The sequence below is a fragment of the Hemicordylus capensis genome, chromosome 4 (genome assembly GCF_027244095.1).
Source record: "Hemicordylus capensis ecotype Gifberg chromosome 4, rHemCap1.1.pri, whole genome shotgun sequence".
Lineage (NCBI taxonomy): Eukaryota > Metazoa > Chordata > Lepidosauria > Squamata > Cordylidae > Hemicordylus > Hemicordylus capensis.
Window position 1 is genome coordinate 241,436,520 of NC_069660.1, and position 22,219 is coordinate 241,458,738.

Genomic DNA, 22,219 nt, shown 5'->3' on the forward strand with positions numbered 1-22,219 from the left:
TGTGTGTGTGTGTGTGTATATATATATATATATATATATATATATATATATATATATATATATACATACACACATACATATATATATATGAGAATGATCACTGTGTGGCTTCTCAGCTCCAGGCAGTCTTGGAGGAAACTGATTATCTAGACCCATTTCAAACTGGCTTCTGGACGGGCTATGGGGTGGAGACTGCCTTGGTCGGCTTGATGGATGATCTTCAGTTGGGAATTGACAGAGGAAGTGTGACTCTGTTGGTCCTCTTGGATCTCTCGGCGGCTTTCGATACTATCGACCATAGTATCCTTCTGGAATGTCTGAAGGGGTTGGGAGTGGGAGGCACTGTTTTACAGTGGTTCTGCTCCTACCTCTCGGATAGATTCCAGATGGTGTCGATTGGAGACTGTTGCTCTTCAAAATCTGAGCTTAAGTATGGTGTCCCTCAAGGCTCCGTACTCTCTCCAATGCTTTTCAACATCTACATGAAACCACTGGGAGAGATCATCAGGGAATTTGGAGCGGGATGTTATCAATATGCTGATGACACCCAGATCTACTTCTTCAGAAGCTGGCATATCTTCCCTGAATGCCTGCCCGGAGGCAGTAATGGGCTGGATGAGGGAGAATAAACTGACGCTGAATCCAGATAAGACAGAGGTACTTATTGTGTGGGGTCGGAACTCCAGAGACAATTTTGATCTACCTGTTCTAGATGGGGTCACACTTCCCCAAAAGGAAGAGGTCCGCAGTCTGGGAGTACTTCTGGATTCACACCTCTCCCTGGTTTCTCAGGTTAAGGCGGTGGCCAGGGGTGCTTTCTATCAGCTCCAGCTGATACGTCAGCTGTGTCCATTTCTCGAGATCAGTGACCTCAAAAGAGTGGTACATTTGTTGGTAACCTCCAGACTGGACTTCTGTAATGTGCTCTATGTGGGGCTGCCTTTGTACGTAGTCCGGAAACTTCAGTTGGTTCAGAATGCGGCAGCCAGGTTGGTCTCCGGGTCATCTCGGAGAGACCACATTACTCCCTTGCTGAGGGAGCTACACTGGTTGCCAATTGGTTTCTGGGCAGAATACAAAGTGCTAGTTATAACTTATAAAGCCCTAAACGGCTTAGGCCCTGGGTATTTAAGAGAACGCCTTCTTCGTTATGTGCCCCACCGTCCACTGAGGTCACTTGAGGAGGTCCGTCTCCAGTTACCGCCAGCTCGTCTGGTGGCCGCACGGAGACGGGCCTTCTCGATTGCTGCCCCGAGATTGTGGAATGCACTCCCTGCTGAGATGCGATCCTCTCCATCCCTGACTATTTTAAAAAACATCTGAAGACCCACTTCTTCACCTAAGCTTTTTCAGCTTTTTAAATGTGTAGTTTTAATTTTATACTGTTTTAGGGCTTTTAGCTGTTTTGTTGGTTTTACTGTGTTTTAATAGTTTGATTTTAATTGTTAATTTGTTTTAATTGTTTTTATCATGTTGTGAACTGCCCTGAGCCATTTTTGGAAGGGCGGTATATAAATCTAATTGATAGATAGCTAGATAGAGTAGTATCTGTGAAATATTCTGTGTAAATTATGCCATCTGAAAATTCATCTGAAAAAGAGATATTACGACTACTTGCCAAAACACAATTATTTTTATCAAGCACGTATGAATAACAAACTGGGAAGAAATGAGGTCTAGATAAAAATGCTACAAAAAGATAATACATATTGAGGCTATTCTCGCGATGAGGGGAAACCGGGCTAAAGGAGCTTTGGGTAGCCCGCCAAAGTAGTCCTCCCATTAACCCAGGTTAGTGGAGCGAGCGCTCCACTAACCCGGGTTTTCTGATTGTGTGCTGCTGTGGCGTGCCTCTGCACTGCAGTGACACACAAGGAGACCCCTGCCGGGAAGCTCAAACAAGCCTTCCAGTCCCAGGGGTCTCCCCAGGATGCCCTGCACACTTGCACGGGGCATCCTGTGACTTCTGGGGACCAAGCGGCCCCCGATCCCAGCAGCCCCACCCAGTTCCTTGACTGAGCCAGTAATTGTGTGGGCGGCCAATTGGCCACCCAGGAACGGCTCAGTGATCGTCTGCAGGCAGGGGTAAGTTAACCTGCTCTCCCCGCAGACCCGACGGAAGCTCTCCTAACTGATCATGAGAAGAGCTTCATTAATTACAAAAGAGAGAATTGCTGACATTCTCCGCAGCCTTAGGAGGGTGGAGCAACACCTCTGCCCTCATAAGGCATGGGTAGACTAGCTGCAGTCAAGGCTTGCCTCACAGTGTAGCATGCAGGGAGGGGGATTGGTGTGCAATTTTTGCTTTCTCTTCCCTGCAAAATCCCTATTCACTTGCAGAAATATTCCATGAGGGCTGCACACCATCATCCTAAGGCTGCAACAAATGTTAGCCAATAAATAGAAGTCTGAATATTTTATTCTAGTAGTATAACAGTTTTGAAAAAGCTTCAGTCAATACACATTGGAATTTTTAGCAAAAATATCATTAATAGAATCTATTAAAAAGGAATGTTGGTTAGAACATTGGGGTCTGGCAGCCCTTCCTCGCCCACCTCCTTTTATCTGATAGTCTGTCAAGCCCTGACAGACCATGATTCATACTGTCCATGTTATAAGAATTGCCATCCAGCTGCCCACTGTGGAGATTGCAGCTTAGTATTTATTCTTCACCATCCAGTTAAACTCAGCACTTCAAATCCTGGCAGCTGTAGTGGCCATGTGGGGGTGGTGAGAGGCACCTTTGAGCATGAATTAGTAGGTGCTTACCTTCGCTCTGGGCACACTTGCAAGCTGCTCCAAGCAGCAGCATGCCATCCAGCACTCCAATAAGGCAGGGGATCAACTCTGCCACTCACCTGGCCGCAGGTGGGGGATCGGCACCATGGAAGCCAGGTGAATGGCAGAGCGGATTCCCCACTGCAGGCAGTGTTGGGCGGCATACTGCTGCTTGGAGCAGCTTGCAGGTGTGCCTTGAGCAGAGGTAAGCACCTACTAATTTATGCTTAAAGGTGCCTCCTGCCGCCACCCCCACCTGGCAGCACCCTATTGCCTGACAGGTCGTGTGCTTAGATGCTCATATATGATGCTTCTGGGCTCACTAGACGTCTCCCAATATCGCTGCTGCCCGATATAGGTGTTTCCCATAGTCTGGACAACATACCAGTGGGGATTCAAACCAGCAACCTCTGGCTTGCCAGACAAGTCTTTTTCCCGCTGCGCCATTAGGCTGCACTGGAGTTCTTGCAGTACAGTTCTCATAATCCCCAGCCACAGTAGCCAATAACTAGGGATTATGGGAGTTATAGTACAACTGCAGGAGGGCCGAAGTTGTTCAGCCCTGTACTGATGATTAGAAGACATTAGGATGCTATTGCATATGCAGGATTGCTTCGTGTTTTAGCTGTGAAAGGGGAACTAGCTTGATCCCTAGACACATTTTCAAAAGATTAACAAAAAGGGGGAAATTGAAATTGGTTACTAAAGTCAGTGCCTGTGTATTCTATAAAACAGTTGATTGTGAAAATGAAACATGACACTTCTAAAGACAACATGGAACACCAAGTATATTTGGAAAGAGAGCTCCTCCAAGTCATGTTTGTTTATTTACTCACTTACTATCATTTATTATAGGACTCTGAAGGGGTTGAAATCATGTTAGGGGTCTGTGCAAGTGGACTTTTGATTTATCGGGACAGACTCAGAATAAACAGGTTTGCCTGGCCTAAGGTTCTCAAAATTTCATACAAGAGGAATAACTTCTACATCAAAATTCGACCAGGGGAGGTAAGTGAACTTCAGTGAGCAGAACATTTCCAATATTTCTTGCCAACAACCAACAGCTGGAGAGACTAGTGAATGAGAGGTAAAAGAAAGATCTTTGCTCAGTTTCATGCAACACTTGATTTGTGTGATTGTTCATAGTGATAATTCTGACTTGAAGTGTTTTAGTTTCATCACCACCTAAACTCACACATCCAGTAAAACCTTCCATTAGCAGATTATATACATATTTGAGACTCTGTTTTAGTAATCGGACATTAATCAGGGCAAACATACATTCCTTCCAGAATAACTGTGGATTGTATGCTCTGGTTTATCTAGCTCAGGGATGCACAACATAAGGCCCAGGGGCCAGATTCGGCCCTCAGGGATTATTTTAGTGGCCCCCAGGTATCCTGCAGCAACACAGGAGCTGGAAACTGCCTTATAGCACCATCTTATGTATGTTTTCTCAGAAATATGTTCCATGGTGTATCCAGTGAGGTTTACTCCCGTGTAAGCATGCCTAAGGTTGCAGCCTGAAAGCAACAACTACAGGTGAAACTCGGAAAATTAGAATATCGCACAAAAGTTCATTAATTTCAGTAATGCAAATTAAAAGGTGAAACTGATATATGAGACAGACGCATTACATGCAAAGCGAGATAAGTCAAGCCTTAATTTGTTATAATTGTGATGATCATGGCGTACAGCTCATGAAAACCCCAAATCCACAATCCCAGAAAATTAGAATATTACATGGAACCAAGAAGACAAGGATTGAAGAATAGAACAATATCGGACCTCTGAAAAGTATAAGCATGCATATGTATTCAGTACTTGGTTTGGGCCCCTTTTGCAGCAATTACTGCCTCAATGTGGCGTGGCATGGATGCTACCAGCCTGTGGCACTGATGAGGTATTATGGAAGACCAGGATGCTTCATTAGCAGCCTTCAGCTCTTCTGCATTGTTTGGTCTCATGTCTCTCATCCTTCTCTTGGCAATGCCCCGTAGATTTTCTATGGGGTCACGTCAGGCGAGTTTGCTGGCCAAGCAAGCACAGTACACTGTATACTTTTCGGAGGTCCGATATTGTTCTATTCTACAATCCTTGTCTTCTTGGTTCCATGTAATATTCTAATTTTCTGGGATTGTGGATTTGGGGTTTTCATGAGCTGTACGCCATGATCATCACAATTATAACAAATTAAGGCTTGACTTATCTCGCTTTGCATGTAATGCGTCTGTCTCATATATCAGTTTCACCTTTTAATTTGCATTACTGAAATTAATGGACTTTTGCATGATATTCTAATTTTCCGAGTTTCACCTGTATTTAGGGAGAGGAGAGGAGTTGGCATTTATCTTGGGCTGGCTTGCACTCCAGGGGCCCCACTGATTGAGTAGATACAGGACCTATTTTCTGGTCATTATTCTTTGGTCCATTGACAAGGGGAATAGATCCATAAGTTAATAATATTTTAATTTTAACGTAATAATGTGCTAAAAATTGATCTTGGCCCCTGCATGACAAGTTGTGGATGGTTCTGGCCCACTAGGGCATTTGAGTTTTGCAGCCCTGATAGCTCTACAGGATGTTGTTAATTGCACATCTTGTCTGGATAGACTACAGTATTGTTAAAAGATTGCCCTCTGGTGGCATGATTGTGATCATAGCAAATGGCATGAAACCACTGGATCGTAATAAACATTACAATGTAGAGTCACTAAATTATCAGTTCACAGTCTTTTCAAGGGCATATCTGCAATCAAGAACTCTTTTGTTTCCCAAGAAACTACAAACTCTTCAGTCGGTCATCTTCAAGAATAGTAAATCTGAGGCTGAGGCAAACTAGGAGTGTGTTTCTTCTGTTCTCTAGTATAACATTAATATTTCTGATATTAATATCTCACCAAATAAAAGTCATAGTAAACCTTGTGTCTGGGCTGTATCCTTCAGATCATAGTTATGTGCTCACAAGATTGAATGTTCTTCCATTTGAAAAAAAAAAGCCCTGCACATGGATAATTAGCGTGTGGGGGGAAATTGTGCTTTTGTCTTCCCATTCACCAAAATTTTCTGTTGTGGCATTTGTGTGTACAATTTCAAAGCCAAATATGTTTTCCTATCTGTTGTGCAGCTCTGACACATAACATCATTATTTTGAATGATATACCTTAAAATAATATTAGGTAGTTGCATTCAACACTAAAGTTGTTAGGAAATCCCGGAGTAACAGTTTGCTCTTCTTACCTTAATTTCCTCCCTTGTGTATTCTTTATGGTATGATGTATTCCTCCAGGAATGTTCTTATACTCAACCCGGAGGTTGGTCTCTCACAAATAATGAAATTAAGGTTTCATGGGCAATCATAAATCTAGAATTCCCCATGAGTGTTATGTGCTTAACTTGGCAGCTCAAATAGTGGTCTCCTGGTCTGTTTTATATGTAATATGTTTGTACAGATGTGAAACATATAGATTGAGTGATTTATTTGAAATAAATGTGTCATACTATATTTGATATATCTTAACTAGAAATGAATGAAATGTTCTATTCTCTCCTAGTTTGAGCAGTTTGAAAGCACTATTGGGTTTAAATTGCCAAATCATCGTGCTGCAAAACGTTTGTGGAAAGTATGTGTTGAACACCATACATTTTTCAGGTACATTATTTCCTTTTAAAGGGTTGTTTTCAAATACAGAACAGAAACCTAAAATCTAATAGAGATACAAAATAAGTCTGTGTAACGTTCTTGCCCTTTTGTCCAGTGAAATTCTTTCCAGATATGTTTAGCTGTACTGTAATACACAAACCAATTTAATGAAAATGTGAGGAAAACCATGTGAACCTATCATCTAATACTGTACTTGGCTTGTACTATTTTTCTGTATCATATAAACGCTGTGCTGATCCATTGTAGGTTTTGTGCCAAGTGACATAACGGCAACTTATTGTGGTTAGCTAAACTGGAACAAAAAAATAATTCACACTGTCACACCAAATTGATGTCAGATCCCTTTTCATATCCCTTCCTAAACAGTATGATTTTTGGAACTCAGAATTGTATGAATCTGCCTAATACTGACTCAGACAATTGGTTCGTGTTATCTTAGTACTAGAGGGGTGTGGTTGGTTTTTTACAGAATGCAGGAGCCTTTGCAGATGTGTCAGCATGAACATGTAGTCAAGTACAGTCAGTCTCAGTCAATTGCTGAGGAAAAAAATAGTTATTTCTCCCTTTGATCTTATGAAGAACCAGCTGTTGGCATATGTTGTTCTTGAAACAATAACTGATATAATTATTGTTCCATATACTTTGAATATTTAGATGTTCCAACATATTAACAATATAGTTCTCGTGTAATACTGAGTGCTGCTGCATTTATATCTCTCCAACTCAAGGATTATAAAATGTAGACATAAATTGAAAACACAGAATTTCAGCTTTTTAGCACTCGAAATAGTCTACATATATTGTCATTCTCTACCATATATTCTAGGCTCTTGCTACCAGAAGCTCCTCCAAAGAAATTCCTGACTTTAGGTTCCAAGTTTCGCTACAGTGGGAGGACACAAGCCCAAACGAGGAGAGCCAGTGCATTGATAGACCGTCCTGCGCCTTACTTTGAACGTTCATCAAGCAAACGCTATACTATGTCTCGCAGCCTAGATGGGGGTAAGATAACTCTTGATGGTCTATTTGGTGTGTTGTCTCTTTTTAAAAAATAAAAATAATTGAACAGATTTAAGCAACTTGTAATCTCATGTCCCTTGAGCTTCTTTCGGACAGCATTTGTAAGTATATGCATGATATTTCATTTGTTATAAGGAGGTGCCTATTCAGTAAATATATGCTGCCTGTTTTTCCTGGGCTTGTTTGTATGGCAGTATACACAAGCTGTGGAAAGAGGAACAACACTTCAATCTCTTCCCGACCTATTTCTTCAGGCACTGGTGGTCTCTTGCTTTGGGGATTCTTTACTATTGTTACTCAGTTTTTCAGGGTGCCCTAGCCGAGTGCACTGATGGACTGGTTCTGGGTGGTCAGAGAGAACTTGCTATTTAAATTCCAAAGCATAGACTAGCATACAGTCACATTCATAACCAAAAGGAGAGGCCTAGTATTCATGTTTATTGTATACATCTGACATCAGATCTCTATTTCATTATGATGCATATTGGTGTCTGTAAACTTCATGATGAAAGGTAGGCAACTGAAGTAGTTACCATAGGGCTTAACTACCCAAGAGAATTCTTAAGATTCTTAAGAGGGGTGCAAAACCTTTGCAGGAGTTTCAAACCTTTAGAACCTGAAAAGATTTAAACTTCAGCTGGACTTTCCAACTTAACTGTAGAAGGAACATATTTAAATAATATTATATAAATAACTTATATATTGTACCTTTCCTAGATACTGTGGTTGACACGTTTTTGCCAGAGATTACTGTATCACACAGTAGCCTTAAACTGCCTGAAGAACTTCATGTTGAATTTTATTTCCAAATCGTATAATGCAAAATCCTTCAGGTCTTACTCTCATGTTGCACTGAAGTGTTTGCACCTAGTAATTGCATCTACTGTTTTGACCCTGCATCATATACGAAACTAGCCTTAAGAAAATATTTTCTGTGGGGCTTGTAGAAATAGTTCACAGCTGGACTAAGAGTAGTCTCTGTTTCTCATTTTCAGCAGTTTATCCAGTACTTGGCACTTGCATGCATTCAGCTTTTTATGTAAATAAATGAATTTATCGTTTGTAATTTAAATTAAAAAAATTGGAGTTAGAATCCCTTTCCTTGTTTTCTATGCTTTCCCTGTTGCTCACAGAAATCAGGAACTTGCATCCCTTTAAATCTAGCCAAGTACAGAAACATAAACTAAACAAGTCATTTAACTTGTTTTCAATACAATACTGTTTTAATTGCACACAGGTAATAGATATATGATTTTCTTATATGAAGTAGTAATCCATATGGATTACTATGGATATATGGATATGGTACATCTAAAAAGAATGTAGCTGGGAAGGTTTGTAAATGTTTAGTAAAGCAAATCCTGAAGATTGCTGAGGGTCAGTGGAAAAATGTGATTGAATGAATGAATGATTATCCCTGTTGCCCCCTGTTGTCCCCGAATGGAATTGATAACATAGGCACTTCTCACTTATTAATGCTGATCTTTTGAGTACTAATATCCTTCCTGCTGGTTACTAAGCAGCTATGCATGCTTCCCAGAGCTCAAATGGTTCTTAACATTATTTTTCTTTTGGTTAATTTGTAATAAGCAAGTCACTCTACAAAATGTTTTAATATAAAAGCTGTGGCATAAATGCTGTGCTGCAGTTTTGCAGCATAGTTAGCTAGATGGTTACGACAGTATGGATATTCATGTTATACAATGCTCTGTTTATTCACTGTTAGAATGTTGCTGTCTTCCTAGTTAATTACTCTTAGTCACACACTGGATGTAGATTTACAGTTACCTAGATGGTAATTGACAGTTTTCCCTGTTGATAAAGTAACCAAAGAGTAAGCAGAATGGCCCCAATCTAGTGAGGTGTTGTCTTGTATGCACACATGGGTCACATAGTTTATTGGGTGCTTTTCCCCCTCTAGACAGAAAATAAACCACTTTTTAAAAGTAGGGAACAAACTGTATTTGGAGTGTTTTAGTGAGGTTTGCTGCTGGAGGAAAAGCTGGCCCAATACATTTTGATGCATATGCCAATTTGATGTGCCCACCTCTATGAATTACAGATAATTTGGACAAATCTGGTGTAATTAAGAATTATGAAGGTCTTTTTCTAAACTGCTTAGAAGCAACAGGGATACAAATACATTAACTTGTAAAAATCATTGTAAAGAAAGCACAATGGAGAAGGTGTTGTTTCAAACTGGTCATTTAATATTCATTGGTGAGAAGGTTTATAGTACAGTCATTACCTTGCATTCCCTGACAAGTATGAGCAAGTTTATTCAGATAAGTACTAAACTTGGAACTACCCAGGTATAAAGTTACAGACATCTGGCTTTTATTTTATTTCTCAGTGGTGTAGTCTGTAATGATGTCATCCACCCCGATACAAGATAGTGGACACATGAACATTTGAAGCACAAGAGATCTAACTTGTGGATCTCGATTTGAACCAAATTTAGTCTAGTTGTAGAGACAGTGAAAGGAAAGTAAGCTGATTAGTTTTTACTAGAACAATTTATTTCATTCGTATCCTGCTCTTTCTCCAAAGAGCTCAGAATGGAAGTTTATCCAACAATTCTGCAAGGTAGTTAGGCTGAGAAATAGTGACTTGTTCAAGGCCATTCTGCAAGATCCATAACTTGCAGTTGTGATGGAAATTAGTACTTGGGGTTCAAGTTTCAAGCCAACACACAGCTACTAGATCACACTTTTATATATATGAGTAGTTTTCAGTAACATTCAGCAACATACATAACATTTCAGCAACATACTTCTTGGAAGAAAGATGTATATAGTTATTAACTATTGCTACTATTAAAGTTGTTGCTCAGTTCTCAGCTGGGTTGCATGTGCTTAAATTAAGAGATAACCTGTAGGTACAGCCTGCGGCAGTTTGTTTGGATTGCTTGGATCAATTTACAAATTCACTGGCAAGGGGGGGAAAGAAGCTTTTCAGACCTGCATATGTTTTGGTTTTTTTAATTTACTGAACTGTTGTAAGTCTGCTCTGGCAGGAGACAATATTGAATGTGAGTTTTGCGGAGAACAGCCTAATTTAGGACTACAAAGAGAAGATTAAAGCTATATTTTTTTTAATTCAGGAGAGAGAATTATTCAGGATGTCCTCTGAATCTTTGAAAGACAGTAACATACTTGAGTAACTGAATAGATGCTGATTAAATTAGTGTTGCTTTCCTCATATCAGTCCATGGATTACCCCATGGATTACCCCAGGATAGTTTACACAGCTATGTTTCATGATTAAGGTACAATACGCAGCTAAATAGTTCAACTTGCCATAGAATGAAGATGAAAATGCCCTATCTGATAGTATGCTATACACACAGTTATCATTTGGATTTTTAAGATAGCCAAACACATGAATATTTGATTACCTGTGATTATTTTCATGTGTACCTTGTAGATTTGGTATGTTTTTACAGATATATAATGAAATGATACTTTCACTTGTACAATACATTGGTGTTTTGTTTTTTTTAACATATTCAGCTTTCTAAGGCTTTACTTTTTTTCCTTCCAATGAATTGGTAAACCTTGTTCAGATCCGTATGCTTTGTTTAGCTTAATAATATCCTTTTTTTCAGCTTTGTTTTATTTGGATTGCATCTGGTTACATTATATTACAGATTTTAAAAATTCCTCCCTTGCCATTTACACTACTAGGTTCATACTGATTATTTCTTGCTTTCTCTTGTATAAGAATATTGCAGTGCATTCAGATCATTTCAGTATTTTGATGCTAACTTAAGTATTCTGAGTAGTGTTATGAAGCATCTGCATGTATGTGCATATGTATAAATTCTCAAGTGTGTGTGTATGTGTGTATATACACACATATATTAATTTAATCCCTTTGCAAATTTACTTAGCATTAATACATGTTTCTGCATGTTTTTGAAACATGATATTTTCATCTGTTTGGCAAGTAGCTTTAATTCGCAATCTATTTTTATTTAGCTTTGCAGAACACTTTCTTTCAGACTTTACCTCTTTAAATTATATTTGCTTTTAGCATCAGTGAATGAAAACCATGAAATGTACATGAAGGATTCTATGTCTGCTGCAGAGGTTGGTACTGGCCAGTATGCCACGACAAAAGGCATCTCTCAAACCAACTTGATAACAACTGTGACTCCAGAGAAAAAGGCAGAAGAAGAGAAGGATGAGGAACAGAATAAAAAAAAGAAAGCAGAGGAAGTCACTCCAGTGTCAGCCATACGCCATGATACAAAGGTATGGTCTTCAGGTTTCTGTTTAACTTGGTCAACTAAACAATATTTGAAGTGCCACAATGATAGTGCTAAAAAGAAATTTGAGAACAGTCACAATGGAGAGACGCCTAGAGCCTTGGAGTCAGGCAGTATATAAAATCAATCAATCAATATGTAGTGCTCAGTGGCAAATATATTTGTTGTAATGTATAATTCACATATCTGATTTTATAGAGAAACAGTTGACTTCTTGAGGATTTACTAACAATGTGGCAAATTGTGAACATATAAATGGCTTTACAACTGAGAACTGAGATGGCTTCCACATTTGTACTTCTTTTAGATGATGAAGAACTTTTATTTTTAGATTGACTTGGATTTTTTAAAGTCTGCTCACTTTTGCCTTGCTTGATTATTTCTGAGGAGTTCATAATAATAATCATTGTGTCCATTCTGATTTTTCTGATTCGAAGGGTATTTGCTTTCTTTTAGCTAATCTTTGGATCACTGTTACTACATTTCTCTAATCCATGATGCAGAAGTCTAGGTTTTGGCATCCATTCCATCCCATCTTACTGCCACAATAAATATTGAATTAACCTCAATTATTATTTTAAATCACACAAGGTGCTCAGCAGATAGGTTACTTTCAGAAGCTATAACACAACAAAGAGCAAGTACAACCAAGGAACAAGGCCAAGATTTTCAGCACCCACACCTATAGATATCTGTAGCTGCACAACACCTGGAATTGTTGAAGGCTGTCATGTTGCTAGCTAAGGACTATTCTGTGCTTGCCAGGTGAGGCAAGTCCCATCCAGTTAGGAGTTTTCCAGTTCCAATCCCAGCTTATCACCAAATATAAGGCATGTAGGTCTTTGCCAGTCTCTTCATGGTAGTCAAAATGCCTTTAGCCGCACCACATAGATACTTTATCCCTAGTCCTTCCTGCCCATTGTACACTTCTGCCACAACCACTCTCCTACAAGTTCCGTGCTTTGCAAACCTTTGCCCCACATCACTCCATTTGATCTGTCTATTACTGATCCACCTTACCACTCCAGCAGGACAGCCTAGAGTTGCTCCTGAATAACACAAATGCAGTGCTGTCTTAGGTTGTGATGTTGCTGACCATCTTGCTAATTGGTTGGTTGGGTGGCTCATAGATTATGGTTGCTTCACAGAATGAGCCAATTTTCCATTCCTCTCTTACAGCAGCTCAGTTGATACGGTTTTTGATTTAGTATCTCTAGGCAACTGAAATAAGATTCTAAGAATAAATAAAAATTACAGCATTTGGCTCTGCACCTGTAGTTCATTTACAGGGCTAAAATAGAAGAAAATTTGCAATTATATATAACACTGGTGTCATGTCGTAAGAATCCTACTCATGACTGATCTTGGAACTCTAGTGACTGAGGTTTCCTTTAAAAGTTTTATTAGAAAATTAGAAGAGCTGGTAATTATAAAGATGATTGACACTCTTACATATAGTTCAACCGTGTTTTCCTCCTTACCATTCCAACTTTGGCATTCCAGTCTCCAACCAGCAGCAGCACATCTTGCTTACATGTTCTGTCAATTTCAGACTGAACTTGAGCATAAAACTCATCAACTTCCTCTTCTTCTACATCAGTCGTTGGGGTATAGACTTGGAAAACTGTCATGTTAAAGGGTTGTCCATGAAATTTAATTGATATTAGTCGGTCACTGACTGCATTGTACACAAGTACTGTCATTGCTATATCCTTCCTGACTATGAAAGCAACGCCGTTCCTTCTTTGTGTTTCGTGTCCTGAGTAGTAAATGATATGATTTTCTGACTGAAAGTGTTCTGTTTCCATCCATTTTAATTCACTGATGCCCAGGATGTCAATCTGTAGTCAGTTCATTTCATCATTCACTGTGTCAAGCTTTCCCATATTCATGCTGCTTACCTTCCACGTACCCACTGTAATTCTGTCTTTGCAGCTTCGGATTTTTTTCCCCCGCATTGCAAAATTAGCATCTAGACATCCAAAAGGCTTTAACCTAACCACATCATAAACACCATCGGTACTCTGAAAGATCCTCAGCTCTTCCTCAGTAGCATGTTTATTATTTATTATTTATTTATTTTACATACTTCTATACCGCCCAAAACCTATGTCTCTGGGCGGTTCACAACAGATAAAAACAGCATCAAAACATTAGTTAAAACAAAAACAAGAAATTTAAAACACAACAATTTAAAAAAAATTAAAACAATGCTCTAAAACAACATTAAAAACAATCAAAACAGTATCAGTTAAAAGCCTAGGTGAACAGATGTGTTTTTAAGGACTTTTTAAAAGCTGTCAGAGATGGGGAGGCTCTTATTTCACTAGGAAGCGCATTCCAAAGCCTCGGGGCAGCAACGGAGAAGGCCCGTCCCTGAGTGGCCACCAGACAATCCGGTGGCAAATGCAGACGGACCTCTCCTGAAGATCTCAATGGGCTCATCTTTGTGTTTCGTATGTTGAGTTCGTATGTTCGTATGTTGAGTATCATGAGACCTGAAGGGCCCATCATCCGGGACTACATCCACAATCATTCTATCTTGTCTATCCATCTGGTTTTCCTGGTAAAATACAGGAGTGGTTTACCATTGCCTGCTCCCATGCAGTGTGAAATGATGCCTTTGTCATCACTAAAGTGACCGTCTGCCTCCAGCACCTTCCTGTATTGCTGCTGCCCAATGTAGGTGCCTGCTTGCTTCATGTTCTGGATGATCCTACTAGGAGTATACCTCCCAGGATACTTTTCTCATCCCTCACAGGAACACCCACACACACCATGGTGAGGCAGCATAGTAGGACTTGTGGTGGAAAACATAGCAGGACTTGGGGAGAGTACCAGCTGTAATTTCCCAGATCCCCCGGATCCCTTTTTGAAAATCAGTGTTACATTGGCTATTTTCCAGTCCTCTGGTACAAAACCTGATTGCAGGGACAAGTAACATATTTTTGCGAGGAGATCAGCAATTGCACCCTTGAGTTCTTTAAGGACTCTCGCTCTGGCAATCTGTTAATTTTTAATTTTTCCGGACAGTTTAGAATGTCATCTCTCATCACCTCTGTTTGACTCAGTTCTTTAGCCTCTGTCCCTGCGAAGCTTGGTTCAGGTGCGGGTATACACTCAGTATCCTCTGCCGTGAAGACAGATGCAGATAATTCATTCAGCTTCTCTTCAGCCCTGTTGTACAGCAGCATGAGCACTGGAGTATTGGAAGTAGCTGCACGAGGATTCCTGGTGTACCTCTGCAGACTCTCTTAATGCACATGCTTTGTTAGGATGTCAGCCTGTGACTGCAACTAATTCAGAATTAAATGCACTTTGAACATTAATTTCAATGGACTTAAGGGCACTTACAGCTGTGTTGCATTGTTGGCAGTCCAGAGTGGTTTACAACAAATTTTAAACCAATAATAATAGGAAAATTGACACACACAACATTTTTCAACAGCAACAGAATCCTCAGGAGCCATGTAAATACACTAAACAGCTAAATACTAATTTGAAGTCATTACAAATCAAGGAAAATCTACCGCTCTCCTAAATATCCTCAGATTTGGCACCATGTGAGCAAGGCCCTATTATTGGTAGTGTTATTTCAGAAGGTGGAGTTCGTATGGAAGTAGGCAATTCTTCAGATATCCTGGTTCTGGACTACTTAGGACTTTAAAGGCTAAAAAAACACCCCTTTGAAGTGTACCCAGAACACCTGTGAAAATCTTTAAATAATGGCAAATTATGCTCATTTGTTAATGAGCACAATGTTCTAGTTGTTCTAGGACACATGTCTAGTAAGAGCCTCTTAACTAGAGTTTCTAGAACAAAATGTTCTAGTCCTAGACAGAATTCAAAAGCATTCCCATCTAAAGTATATTATAAGAGTTTAATCCAGATGTCACCAGAGCATGAATATGGCCAGATCACAGTTTTCCAAAGAGGATTCTAACATGAGTTTATGCTGTCTTCTGGCATGACTTGTGTGAAGTTCTTGAGGGGCAATTTAGATAACAATATTCAAATCTGTCTACCATTGACTTAGCTGGAGTTGTTGACACAAAATAGATAAGAATATTTAAATTAAAATAATAAATATTATTATCAATCATCATCATCATCATCCAAGAGGTTGTTTTTTTTTTAAAAAATTAATCGTATCCTTTTGGAAAAGCTATGTCAGGTAGCAACCTGATATGCATAGTAGCTGCTTTCTCACGGTTGTGCTTTTCTCTTGTGGGGTAACATTTTAGTATCTCTTCTCATGTGCAAATTCATGATGATGTGGACATTTTCCTTGATAGTGGTGGAGCTCTTTAGGAGCATATGGCACCACTGCAGAAATTCTCCTTGTGAGTCCTTACAGGCTTTTTCAACATTATAAACTTATAGCAGTTTTATACTGCTTTATTAAATTTAGCCCTCCTTCAAGGAATTCTGGTTTGCATTGAGATGGTGCAATTATAGTCATACAATAAATTATAGTGAGGTGATGCAAATTCTGTGATACAGATTCTTGCAAACCTGTGTCCAACAACTGACCAGTTTGGTTAATTGTTCTCTGGCACATGAGATCCAGACAGTGATCAGGACATACACCCTGACATCATTGCAGGACATCTTGTAATAAGGGAAGGCATAGAGATGTGAAGGCCTGGAAAAAATGGTTTGAGGTGCCGGGGTTAATGAAAAAAATTGTGTGCTTCTATTCCCACCCACCCCAGGCCTTCACATCTCTAGGTGGGCACACCATGGTTATGTCACTATCCAGATTGAATGTGCCAGCAGATGATCATGTGTGCCTGGCCAACATTTCCTAGGGCTTCTTGGGAAGAGGCGGTCTCCTTATCTGGAAGACTGGGAACACATACTATGGTCAAAAGTACCCAAAAATGGGATTATTGTGTGTTAAACTTACAAGTCTGTGGTATGTTCCCATTCATCCAAACCATTATTGTTTGACCATCTGAACAGAGCCTTTGTCTTTGAGAATCTCTTATTTGTGAACCAAATGAAGTAGGTGGATTTCCACCATTTGAACTGCATGTGCTTAGCACTTCTGTTGTGAACATTTTAAAATGTAAGATGTTGAAGAGTGTATTTTAACAGAGGGATTGACTTTCAGATTTGTTTTACTGGACTGCTCACCTTCATCTGAACAATTATAGCATGCAGCATGGGAATTGGTATATTTTAATCCAGTGCATAAAATTGGTTTTTTTAAACATTGTATAATTAACTTTTTATATACAGAGGAAATTAACTAATTGCAATTTTCTTTTTGTCCTTTTGCTCTTGCACTTTGCACTGCTCTTTCTTCTCTTTCATTAGCCACCTTTGCTTGGCACTGATTCATTACACCCCTCTCCATCTTCACAGTCTGGTCCCCTTGCATCTTCAGCAATGCTCCGTAGGAGATGTAAGGAGAGTACTCAAAAATCATTAGATTGCGAGTCATCCCAAAACACTGTTCAAAAGCACAGCAAATCTGACTTGGACTCTGATAGGAAAGGTAGAGTTTGCTTGGTTGAACAAGACATGGCATTTAGCTATAAGCAAAAAGCTGGTAAAGGTGGAACATTGTTTTCCTTCTCCTTGCAACTTCCAGAATCATTTCCCTCTCTCCTGGATGATGATGGCTACTTATCTTTTCCTAACCTCTCTGAAACCAACTTCCTGCCTGAAAGTGTGCAGCATTTCCTTCCCATTCGCTCACCTTCCCTTGTGCCTTGTTTCCTTTTCATTTTTTTCTTTCTGCTTTCCGCCTCTTTCTCAGTGCCATATGCGCTCACTCTTTCCTTTCCTCTGGCTATGTGCCTCTGCTACCTGGAGCCCAAGGCGGCCTCCTTGAGTGCTTCACTTGACAATGACCTGAGTGACAGTTCAGAGGAAGAGGTGTGTACCTCGGCACAGAACACACTTTTTTGGTGTTCATTGCTTCAGTCCTAAACAGTGTTAGAATGCTGCAATAGTGGTCCTACTTTCAGAGCCTCATTTCTGTCTGTGCTGATATGTTTGGAATTCTTTAATTGTTGTTGTGTTGAGAGTGTAGCTTGAGCCCTAGGGTTAGGCACAATACAACATGTATGAAGTAGCAGCATTTATAGACAACTTTAAAGTATCTTAATTAGATCTTCTAACAAGTAGTATTTTAAAAAGCTGTACAATGAATAACTATACTGTTTGTTTTAGTGGCATCAGAGAACACATAACTAGGCAAGGGGCTTTTGGATATATAGTATGTTCCAGCTATAAATTCCATAGCAGTCCAAAACTGAAATGAGGTTCAGAATTCTTATATAGGCCATTCATCATAAGAGGCTGAGGCAGTCACTCAGTGTCAATAAAGTATATCCAACCTCAGAGATGTTCATTATTTGGATTTGGGATTAGAACATCTCTATTGCAAATCCAGCCAGTGTTTCATTAAATATTCTAATTGATTGAGGAACTGACAAGGAAAATGATCACCAATTACCTTTAGTTACAATATGTATGCTGCTTTTGTACTTCCAAAATTAGTGCTTCCTGTAATTATAGTGAATGATACTTTTCTGTATGTTTGGCAAGGAAGTAGACTGGACTGGCACAAATTAGCCATAAGACTGATTCTTTTATAATAACATTGCAGTCCAGAGGAAAGACAATTTCCCACAAGTGCATGGATCTATTTATTTTTCCCCATTGTTATAAAAGCTAAAATTGAATTTGCCATTTCCATTAGCTTCTAAATAGTGACAACCATATTAAATGTTTCCTTCTTTCCAAACAAAATATTATAATTAAGTAAATCAGGCTGCAATCCTGAGCCCCGTATATTCCCATTTTCTTTCAGGTGTCAACACATTTGTGACTCTAGATTAATAATCTAAGCAAATGTCAATCAGCAGAGACTGCAATCCAAAGCAAATGTACTTGGGAGGAAACTCAGTTGAACTCAGTGTGACTTATTTCTGTGCAAAAATGCATAAATGATCCTTTTTTGAGATTAGCTTCAGACCTAACACCAAATCATGATCTGGTGCTACATGGATGACCCTTGTGCTTTCATGCTGCCCCCTCCTGTCTCCCTTTTACTTTCTCATGTTAACAGTGCAGTTAGTTACCTTCTCCTTAGCAAGCTATCTTTTGTTTTACATCTGATCTAGCAAACTCTGGTTTACTATTTGCGCTTCAAATCAGGATTGCAAACCAGCTTCAGTCTATGGTTTGCACTCCCAGTTTGGAAGGCGGGCACAACACATAGTTGTCAGTTCATATTAGCACAAGCTAGTTTGTGCTAAAGTGGAAGTAACTAACTAAACTGGAGCGTGTGAGGGCAGGAGATGATCCAAAAGTCAAAAGCTTGCTAACATAATGTAAGCGTGCATCATGGTTTGGCTTTATATGTGAATCAGCCCTATGATTGTCTCAGGACTTAGTCCATCTACAGTAGATTAAAAAGACTTGTGCCTAATCCCAGGGTGCTTCTCTTGTTGGACATATTGCATGAAAGTTCACTTTATTTTAAATTTGGGCATGTCTGCATTATATCAGCAAAACAAAACACAGCACTTATTGTTCTGACGAACTAGAAGACATTGCTGAAGCTTTTTGTTTTTAACAAATCTATTTTGTATTTCCTTTGAAAAGACCTTGTTTGTCTTTTAGTGGCAGCAGGAACATGCCATTCAGAAATTAAAGATGGCCAGTGATGACCTACTCCTCCTGTTAAGTTCCTGCTCCTTGGAAACTCCTCTGTTAGGGCCCCTTAAGGGTTCGCTGTCCAATTTGTCCTCATATGTTTACTAGACTAGTAACTATGTACCTCTTGCATTTTAGTACTTGAACATGATTGATCCACAGACCTGCAATTAAGTACTGTGGATCTGTGTGTCACTTAACAGAAGCTGTCAACATGGCTACATGGTCCAGACCATATTAAAGAACATTTGGAAGGGGAAGACTGCATGCTGAAAAATGTTGTAGGGTTCCCATCAGTGGGACTGGGCCCCTCATGGTGATTAACCTTTTACAGCTGAGAAGACTCTCCAAGTGTAGAGAATGAGAGAGTTGAGATGTGCATGTTGGCAGGAAATTAGAAAAGCTAATAAAGGGGACAGGATATGAGAGATATTCTTAAGGGTAGAGGCCGCTGAAAGCCATGACTGATACCATGGTGTCTGCTTCTGTGTGACATAATGTCGTGATGAGGTGGCAGCACATATGAACAAAAGAGGTCTTATTACTGTGGAGCTAATTACCCCATAACCACATCTCCAGTTAGTCTAGGACCCTGCATTATGGCACATTTTGTATCATGTGGTTAGTCCACCCCTGGTAGAAGTTAACCTCTTCCAGTCCTGATAGGAGTAAACCCACGAAATGCAAGGTGTGTTTAAGTCTCACCATGGCACTTTCCAGATTAGCCACTCAACAGTGGCAAAATGCTTCCGTTCAGGAAAATAACATTCAAAATGTAAATAGCAAAGCAGGGGGAGCAGTCTTGCAAAAACTAACAACCCCCAAACCCAGCAACTTCTTTACACTGGATATACGACATCATAGCACTATATCGCAGCAATTATATTTGAGACAAGGCATTGGAAATCTGAATGGCACCCTGCTGTCAGTGTAGGGACTGTGGTGTCACGACACAGGAAGTGTGGAAGCACACTTCAGAGATTCGTTGTGACCCCATTGCAGGATGTGATCTGGAAAGCACCCATAAGAATGTTTCACTAAATGAAATATTTTAAATCATGAAGGCTGACTTCTATCTTTGTTACAAATTTAACAATTGGAATAATTCTCAGATTTAATTTTGTTTTATAACATTAATACAAAAGAACTCCCCAATGAATAGGTGTTATCCAGACTAGTTGTTTTCATGAGAACTTAAGTGACTATTTTAGCTGATGTTATGAAACACTAACAATTGAATACAATACTTCTCTGCAAAGGTGTTCACTCAAGAAGTAACTACTGAACTTTGTCTTGCCAAATAACTTCTACAGCAAGCTGTACAGCTTTATCATATAAAGATGATATAGCCAAAATCTTCCTCTGGAATAGGTTTTGACTTGCTGTCAACTCCAGAACTGTTTGGTTGGGAGGCGGTAGTGACACAATTCTTTTCCTCAGTGCCTGCTTTAGCTTTTGGCTGTGCAGAGTGGTGTCGGGGCTCTTGCTCTATGTACAGTATAAGGTGAATAAGGAGATAAACATCTTCCCATTGGAGGGTGTCAAATCTCCCAGGGCCATTTTTGCAACCACTGTTCTGGATCTAGTGCCATTTTAAAAATGAAGCCTTAGAAGTTCCCCCCTGCCCCTCAACCCTCTTTTTTTTTTTGCAGGAAACAGAGTGGTGAGCAGTGAAATGAAGCTAGGCAAATGTCAGAAAATCTCTGCTGCTTCTCTTGGGAACACTTGTACTCTGATATGAATTACAAATTGCAAAATATATGTGCTGCCTGCCAAGTATTGAGTACATGTGTGAGAGCTTTTTTGTGTGTGTATTTGACTTTCAAATACAGATGTACATGGCATACGCCCTTTATTTATTTAAAAATATGTCCATAACATAAACATAACTATTTATGTTAAATATTATTTAACTGTCAAGACCAAGGTCTCGCAGGGTTGTAAAATGATCAGTACCTTTGTGCATTTTGTACTCCAGTCACCATGCCCAAATACAAAAGATTCTATAAGAAGCAGACCTTAGAATTACCAAGATAGAAGAGACAACAAATCAGTTGTCTCTGAAATAAAAATATGTTTTATGGACACCTAACTGTATCCTATTCCTTACCCTTATTTGGCAAATACCATAAACAAACAAAATATGGGGAAAATTGGACTCTTTCCAGATTTGAAACTGATCTGGTCTACACATGCAGCAGAATGATATGGTAGATTTATGTGGTGAACTATGCTATTATTCATCATGTAATTGCAGGGAAGTGTCAGTGTGTTCCCTGTATTAACAAAAAGTATACTTGGAAGTAAAAATAATAATAATAATTAGCATGTTAAAGACCATGATAATTAGCACATTAAAGACTTGAACCTTTCTCTGTGAGAAAAGATCTTATCTAGTTCAGTTTTTTGTTTTTTTAAGCTTGGGGATTTTTTACTTGGAGCAGCATTCAAAATGGTGTCTCCACCTGCAATCTGAAGGGTTACCATCAACCACCACTTGGCTATTGTACCACCCTATTCTGCTGCATATATGTAACCAGGCTGCAGTGGTGCTATTATCCAGTATAAAGCGATTAAACTTCCCAATGTTTTGTGTGTGGCAGATGTTGCAGAAACTCTCATTCGGTACATGATAGTCACTTAATACGGACCACTTGCCATGAGCTTACATCCAACCTACTACAGTAACTTGACTACTTGTGCAGTGTATCTGGACTTTTCCAGAGTACCTTCTCAGGACATGATGTTGGATTTTTACATGCTTTAAGGCTTGGCAGCATTGCCTGTACTCCATTGTTGGGCATAGATCATAT

The 22,219-nt window shown here is 39.5% G+C and overlaps 1 protein-coding gene across 17 annotated transcripts in view; it reads left to right on the forward strand.

The window, feature by feature from the left end:
* Positions 1 to 22,219, forward strand: part of EPB41L3 (erythrocyte membrane protein band 4.1 like 3) — a 219,037-nt gene that overhangs the window by 151,350 nt on the left and 45,468 nt on the right. For 11 of the 17 annotated variants that reach the window (XM_053248620.1, XM_053248617.1, XM_053248625.1 and 8 more), the window contains exons 9-13: positions 3,634 to 3,786; positions 6,333 to 6,430; positions 7,269 to 7,444; positions 11,498 to 11,718; positions 17,055 to 17,618. In XM_053248620.1, coding sequence (XP_053104595.1) covers positions 3,634 to 3,786; positions 6,333 to 6,430; positions 7,269 to 7,444; positions 11,498 to 11,718; positions 17,055 to 17,618 — 1,212 coding nt within the window. The remainder of the gene's footprint in view (positions 1 to 3,633; positions 3,787 to 6,332; positions 6,431 to 7,268; positions 7,445 to 11,497; positions 11,719 to 17,054; positions 17,619 to 22,219) is intronic. The other 6 variants (XM_053248622.1, XM_053248626.1, XM_053248628.1 and 3 more) reach the window with 3 other exon arrangements.